At 35.3% G+C, this 8,024-nt stretch overlaps 1 protein-coding gene across 1 annotated transcript; it reads right to left on the bottom strand.

The window, feature by feature from the left end:
* Positions 1-504: 504 nt before the first annotated feature.
* Positions 505-930, bottom strand: LOC133530405 (uncharacterized). Its single transcript, XM_061868315.1, has one exon. It carries the CDS (start codon positions 928-930, stop codon positions 505-507), a length of 426 nt encoding a protein of 141 aa, XP_061724299.1.
* Positions 931-8,024: the final 7,094 nt, after the last annotated feature.

Below are 8,024 nucleotides of genomic sequence, written 5' to 3'. Positions count from 1 at the left end.
AACTTCCTTGTAAAGTAAGTACAAATCCCATCAAAAACATAAATGTGAAATAAGAGCCAAGTTCAATATGAAGTAGGAGTGTATATCGTCAGGTGACAAGCAAAAGTCACTAATTACCACCACAAGTTCATAGCCACAATGAACCATATTGCTACTAAAATAAGGTTGAGTTTTGTTTAATTATTTTTAGTAATTAGTCAATTTCGCTTGTCACCTGACGATATGTTGTTGTTGACTTCGCCGACAAAAGAATTAAGCTCATAGGTGCCAAGTTCTGCCTAAAAAAAAATATTAAAAAAAATTGTTTATTTCAGACAGAATCCATAGAGTATTAATAATAATTACATAACACTTAAGCTACGAGTATGTTAGTATTGTACAGGCCAAAAAAAGTAATAAATAACAATAATAATAATTTAGTTTAAGTATCTGCCACCCCCTGGAACACCCGGCACTTGCGCATGCGTTCGAACCCAGTGTCCCAGAATGGGGCAGTCCGTTTTCTCACTTATGACCCTCAGGATGGTGTTGTGGCTCCCGCGCACCCTGCGCACGTTTACGAATCACCGCGCCAAACCCCTCCGTGTGCGCGTACGCAAACATTGCTGAGGCGCTGCAGTAGCGCGGGAGCCCCAACAATACCCTGAACGCATTGTTATATTGTACACGGAGGGCGTTAAAGGCTCGCCGCGGGTAATTGACCCACAGGTTGCACGTGTATAAAGTTTGGCAGAAGGCTTTAAAGAGAGTCTTTACTTCAATACTAGATCGTGCAAACCTGCGGGCCAACATGTTGCAGTGAACCGCCAGCGCCCTCCTTTCCCTCTTAATATCGCTATCATCTTTTAAGTCCTCGGTCACCACATGGCCGAGGTACTTAAATTGCTTAGCTCTGACGAGGCCTACACCATTGAGCAGCACTGGGGGCATAGTCGTCACTTTTCGACTCCTTGGATGAAAAATCACAAGCTCACTTTTCTTTACATTGTAAAGAGGCCGTGCAACTTAGAGTACTCTTCATAAGTTCTCAACAACCTTCTGAGTGCTGAAATCGATGGGCTAAGTAGCACCATGTCGTCTGCATAACTAATACTGTTGACAATATGTCCGTCAATTGAGCAGCCGACTCCAGTGCTACTCAGCTCATCGCTCAGCTGGTACGTACGTACAGGTTGAAAAGCGAAGGAGACGTCAACCCCCCTTGTCTCACTCCGCACTCCAACCCGTACTCATCAGAAAGTTCGTTTAGCAATTTGACCCGGTTAGTTTGATGAGCATACCAATATTTAAAAATATTTACCAGTTCACCTGGCACACCGGTCTTAACTAGTTTAGACCACAGAATATCATACCTAACCAGGTCAGGTTTACAATACATTTATTTTACTTGGGATGTGATATTAGTTTATGATGTGACTTTGCTATTTTTACCAACAAACCAAATTTGAGAAAAATAACATAACACAATATACTCGTAATAAAACATGTACGTAAAAACTATAAGTCAAGTCAAATATTGAACTTGAATTACATCACAAGTAAAATAAATGCATTGTAAAAATGATTTTCTGCACAGAATTTGGCAAAACAACGCATATACTCGTACTTCATATTGAACTTGGCTCTCATTTCACATTTATGTGTTTAATTATTCACCAATGCTTTCATACTTTGTTATTACTTTGTTGATACTAATGATCAATAATTTTCAGTATTCACATTTTTTCCTCTATAAACACCTAATAGCTTTTCTTGATCCATATATCAAGTTTCTAGGACATCTGGAAGTGGGTTAGGTTTTTGACCTAAAACTCTTATTTTTAATCTAATTATTTTTAATATATGATTTTCTTCCGTCGTATTTTCAATAAATCTAATCTTCCGTCGTATTTTCAATAAGTCTTATTTAATCAATATATAATTATTTTTGATCGAATTTAAATCGATTTTCAGTTTTCACAAGTTTCCTTCTGTATCTGGAAGTGGGTTAGGTTTTTTATCTTTTCGTCTTAAATTAAAGTGGTAATTATATTTTTTTTTCCAAGTAACTATCTATCTATTTTCAGGTTTTAGATTGTTTCCGCTATATACACCTAATCACTACCTCACCTAGTCTACTTTGATGCCAAATATCAATTTTCTAGGTCATCTGGAAGTGCGTTAGATTTTTGATAGGTTTTTGATCTTCACAAATATAATAATTTTTAAACGTTAATTTATCAATCTGTTTGAGCTAAGTATGTTCACTAAATTGGAGGCTTGAATAAATGTGTCATATGTGCAGGTTAAATAGGTTTCAAGTTGTGAAGGGGTCAAAAGTAGCTCGAAAAGGTTCGGTTAACTGTAAACACACGGTTGCTGCGTCGCCAGTTCCTTTTTAGGGTTCCGTAGCCAAATGGCAAAAAACGGAACCCTTATAGATTCGTCATGTCCGTCTGTCTGTCCGATTCTGTCACAGCCACTTTTTTCCGAAACTATAAAAGCTATACTGTTCAAACTTGGTAAGTAGATGTATTCTATGAACCGCATTATGATGTTTACACAAAAATAGAAAAAAATAATAATAAGTTTTGGGGGTTCCCCATACTTAGAACTGAAACTCAAAAAATCTTTTTTCATCAAACCCATACGTGTGGGGTATCTATGGATAGGTCTTTAAAAATGATATTGAGGTTTCTAATATCATTTTTTTCTAAACTGAAAAGTTTGCGCGAGAGACACTTCCAAAGTGGTAAAAAGTGTGTCCCCCCCCCCCCCCCCCCCGTAACTTCTAAAATAACAGAATGAAAAATCTAAAAAAAATATATGATATACATTGCCATGCAAACTTCCACCGAAAATTGGTTCGAACGAGATCTAGTAAGTAGTTTTTTTTAATACGTCATAAAAATTAAAAAAAAATTTTTTTTTCATCAAACCCATACGTGTGGGGTATCTAGGGATAGGTCTTCAAAAATGATATTTAGGTTTCTAATATCATTTTTTTCTAAACTGAATAGTTTGCGCGAGAGACACTTCCAAAGTGAAAAAATGTGTGTCCCCCCCCCTGTAACTTCTAAAATAACAGAATGAAAATTCAAAAAAAAATATATGATATACATTACCATGCAAACTTCCACCGAAAATTGGTTTGAACGAGATCTAGTGAGTAGTTTTTTTTTAATACGTCAATAAATTAAAAAAAAAAAAAATTTCAATAAACCCATACGTGTGGGATATGTCTTCAAAAATGATATTTAGGTTCCTAACATCATTTTTTTCTAAACTGAATAGTTTGCGCGAGAGACAGTTCCAAAGTGGTAAAATGTGTGTCCAAAGTGGTAAAATGTTGAACAAGATCTAGCAAGTAGATTTTTTTTTAATACGTCTTAAATGGTACGGAACCCTTCATGCGCGAGTCCGACTCGCACTTGGCCGCTTTTTTTAACTTGGCTGGACAATTGTGCAAGCATGCATATCACGGATACGTTTTTTATTTAATTAGGTACTGTTTTATATTGATCTTTTGTTTCTGAATTTTTCAGGCGTTTAATGTGCACCTCAAACTTAATAACGGTTTTGCGGTTCGCTGCCAAATATTCGATTTCATAACGTTTGTAAACGTTATGATAATTATGTACATAAATTAAGTTGATAACCCGCTGCAATGCAACTATTTAGCATTGATGGAAGTAACTAACATTGTAAGATTCTATTAACCAAAATTTTGTACGAATAAATGGGTCCTTAGAACTATAAGCCCTTAACATGGAGTTGGAGTACTGTTGTTCGCCATAATCACAGATTCACAAAAAGTACTTTCATCGCCGTTATTTCAACTGTGTTTTTTACAAAAATGAAAAATAGGTATCATCAGCCCAGCTTATTGTCGATACATGCAATGTAACTGACCTACGCAAAAAATAGTAATAAACAGTTGGGGTCTAAAAATAGAAGGTAAACACGAGAAAGTGCCGTAATCCGAAAGCGTAAAAACGCTGCGACTGCGCTTGACATTTGAGCAGGTGTGCTCTTGTTTAAGGAAAACCCACTTTATTGCCAAGGATTAAGAACGTTTAGATAGAAGTGTCAAATAGTTTGAAATGGCTGTCGGATCGACTATTTCGATACGGCTCTTTGTTCAGTAGCGAAGAGGTGTCACAATGAAATAGTGCAAATAAAAAATTACAGCCCGTAATAACTACTGCGACCTATGTTGAATAGGTATATATATTTTAACCAGCCTTTGATATCTCACGCGATGTGTCTATGAATTCAATTTTATTGAATAAATATATTGAAATGTTCTAAATAGTCACATTACTATGTGCAGTCGTGAAAAAATGGTGACCTTTCAGTTTCCGTGCGGCGGCGGTCTGTCACGTCACCACGAGCGGGCGCGTGCGCGGATCAAGCGCTTGGCGGCGCGCTTTATCGCGACACATCGATATTTATCGTTTCATCGTGAGTATAATGTGATGGAAAAACTTATGGAATTTAAGTGGATGATGTTGGTATAATAGACAGTGTTTTTTGAACTCCGTTTATTTCAAGACAACGGTATTCTAATTAACTCTGTTTAGAAGATAATATAAATGATTAATTTTTATGTATATAATAGGTTTTCCTTTCTGTTTGTTTACTCAGAAACTCATTGGAAGTATAGAACTGAAGGGGGCCCCGGCCGCTACTTGACTGGTTTGCGCAAATCCGCAGCGTCACTTGATTACTTTTCACATAAGGTTCGTCAATTATGAGCTGTATTAAGTGTCCAGCTTGTCATAAGAAAACGCATAAAAAACTAAATCATGACACAAAATGATCAGCAGTTACAATATATTCATAATCTGTGGCACAGGAACTTAGTATCGAAAAATCTATAGGCACAGGACGATTCATGAGACGTGACCAGCACAAACCCCACATACTCAGTAAATGTTAATTGAGTGTTTACTACCGTATTTTGGTTAAACAACCACACGTTTTTCCTATTTTCTAACTTTTTAGCGAGGACACATTTTATTTTTTACAGCTATGGTCATCAACCTACCGTAAAACAGCGTGTATTCGCCTGGGTTTTGGCAGTACCTTTTGCTTATTAAGAAGTATTAAGAGGTGTTGGTACTCGTCCATACAAAAAGAGAAAATGTTTTTCCACTTCTAAATATATTCCATTCTCCATGATTTTTTAGTATGTTATTGACACAATGAAAAACTATGTTTATAGGATTTCCTTTCTTTTTTAATTTGTTTCAAATTTTTTGTTTAAAAAAAGCGAAACCTATTAAACCTAGAATATATTATGCTATAGCGATCGACATCAAAATCAAAGTAATTTGATAAGATTTAATTAGTTGAAACCGTGTTCGTCTGAAATGGAATTTCACAGAAAAAGTATCGATATTTCGTTAGTATCGCATAGCTAATCTATATAGGTCTATTGTTTAAGGTTACTTAAGGTCTAAATTTCGCTGTAGAATGGCTAGAATAGGACTTCAAAGGTAGTAGGCGAAGTATACGCAAAATTCCCTGTCTTCGCCTACCTACACACAGCCGGGGCGTCAATTATAGACAAAATGTGAAGCTGCCTACAGGTAATTACCTAAGTCATTTTAACGTGTGTTTCGATTATGATCCTTTGCTATTCCACATTTGTCATATAAAAAAACATCGTAGGCGAAGGCAGGTAACAATCTGAAGCTAATATCATACATTTACTGTATTTTCGATTCAAAAATCTCGTTAACTTACTCGACAGCAAAAAAAGGTACTAATGGTTTAGGAGTAATAAAAATAATCGTAGAGTTGCAGGAAATGGAATGCATGGATGTTTTGAAAGGAAAGGAATGAAAATAAATACTAACAGGCGAAATTAATGGTATTTGAAAAGAGTGAAATTTTGATTGGTCAAGAAAGAGTGGAACAAATGAAAGAGTTTGCGTATCTGGAAATCTTGTTCACTAGGGACGATAAGCATGATAAAGACATTGAAAGGAGAGTGAATGGTGGAAATCGTGTGAATGGGGTATTTAACGCTTTTAAGTATCCAGAAAGTGTCCCAAAAAGCACAGTTGGCTGTGTATAGAGAGGTGTTGGTACCTACACTTATGTATGATAGCGAAAGTTGGGTATTGCAGAAGAGGCATAAGAGCCAAGTGAATGCAGTGAAAGTGAGAGCGTTGAGAAGTGTGTGTTGTGTGAGATTACAAGATAGAATTAGGAACAGTGTGATGAATGAAGATGTAGTGACAGAAATTGAGAAAAGTATGTTGAGATGGTTTGGGCACGTGGAAAGAATGAGTGAAGGAAGGCGAACAAAGAGAGTGTATAAGGAAGAAGTAGAAGAGGGAACTGGAAGGGGTAGACCACAGCGGACTTTCTCTGATCAAATCGGGTAAATCCTGAAGAAAGGCGATACTACGGCGAGCGAATGAGGAATGTTATGAAAGTGAAGGAAGCGAAAGAGGTATGTCAGTATAGTAGCAAGTGGAAATCCATAGTCTCTGCCTACCCCTCCGGGAAACAGGCATGATTATTTGTTTGTATGTATGTGTATGTAAAATACTTGTTTTAAAATTATATTATAGAAGTAAAATGCAAACAAGTACGCACAATAAAAAAAGTGCTGTCTCTCCAACGAAAAACCGCCAGATTGTAGACGACGACGTAAAGTGAAACACAATTGATGCTAGAATATTGCCATGTATAAAAACCACTTTATATTTAAGTTGTATTTTTTTGTGTCACCTGCCCTGAAAACTCGGCGGGAATACCAACTTTTTTTAAAATAGGGTATTATATTTATCCCAGGTGAAGAGACGGGGTTTTCAGGTAATTAATAAAGATAGAATAGAATACAATAACATTTATTTGTATAACACAGGTGATACAAAGGGTCTTAATACACAAATAGAAACTTTGTGTTTTGCCTGTGGGCGTAATTTTTTTTTCCTTAACTAATTTAAAACTAATAAAGTTTAGTTATAACAAATTATTCAATTATTAACAAAATGGAAAAAATAAAACATTTAAATAAATACAATTCATAAAATTGAATAAGAGATGATCTAAAAATCAATTCAAGAAACAACATATAATTCAACTCAATTAAAATAATATAGAAAGAAATTGTTTACAATTAGATTTCAATGTCAATGAAAAAGTCATTAATGGAGTAATATGTATTACTAATTACAAATGTTTTTAGTTGCTTCTTATATTTGGTTTATGCTTTGAGTTTTTGTTCTGGTTGATGTTCTGTTCAATATACTTTTACTCAGTAAGGCCGTTTTGTGTTTAGTACTAGCTATATTATTCTGGTACTGTGACCGCACAGGAAGTCTGCATTGCTGAGACACCATTGTGAAAAGTTGCGGATTACTTTTGATGAAATTTGCCACTACAAAAATATATAGTGCCGGAAAAGTTAAAATATTTAATGACTAAAATACGGGACACTGCTTTCTCGCATGTCGGTACCATAAATCGCACGTACGCACCTTTTTCAGGATTTAAAAATATCATCTCTATAAATAGAGTTGCCCCAAAAAATTACTCCATACCTTAATACAGAGTCCACAAGGCCATGATATGCAGTTAACAATGCCTTCTTGCCTACCACCTTAGCAAGATTCTGTAGTGCACTTGCTTATTTTTTTACAAACATATTATATATGATTTCTACAAATAAGATTTTCATCAATCATAAGCCCCAAAATTTAGTTACACCTATCCTCTCAATTCTAGTTTCATTGTACTGTATATTCATGTCCATTCCTGTTTTTAGTTGAAGAAAATGCATTACATTGGTTTTATTTAAATTAATTGTTAAATTATTATTAGTAAGCCATGTTATAATTTTATTTATTACTAAATTGGACATTTTCATAATCAAAATTATCATTAAAACTTACACTTGATGTACTGTCAGCTAACATAATCATTGGACGATGAATTATACTTGGAAAATCATTAATATATACTAGGAAAAGAAGGGGGGCCTAGCACACTGCCCTGAGGTGCACCATATTGCACAACTTGTTCAT

This window comes from Cydia pomonella, chromosome 2, assembly GCF_033807575.1.
Source record: "Cydia pomonella isolate Wapato2018A chromosome 2, ilCydPomo1, whole genome shotgun sequence".
Classification (NCBI taxonomy): domain Eukaryota; kingdom Metazoa; phylum Arthropoda; class Insecta; order Lepidoptera; family Tortricidae; genus Cydia; species Cydia pomonella.
The sequence above is the reverse complement of the archived record's forward strand: the minus strand, read 5'-3'. Positions and strand labels throughout refer to the sequence as shown.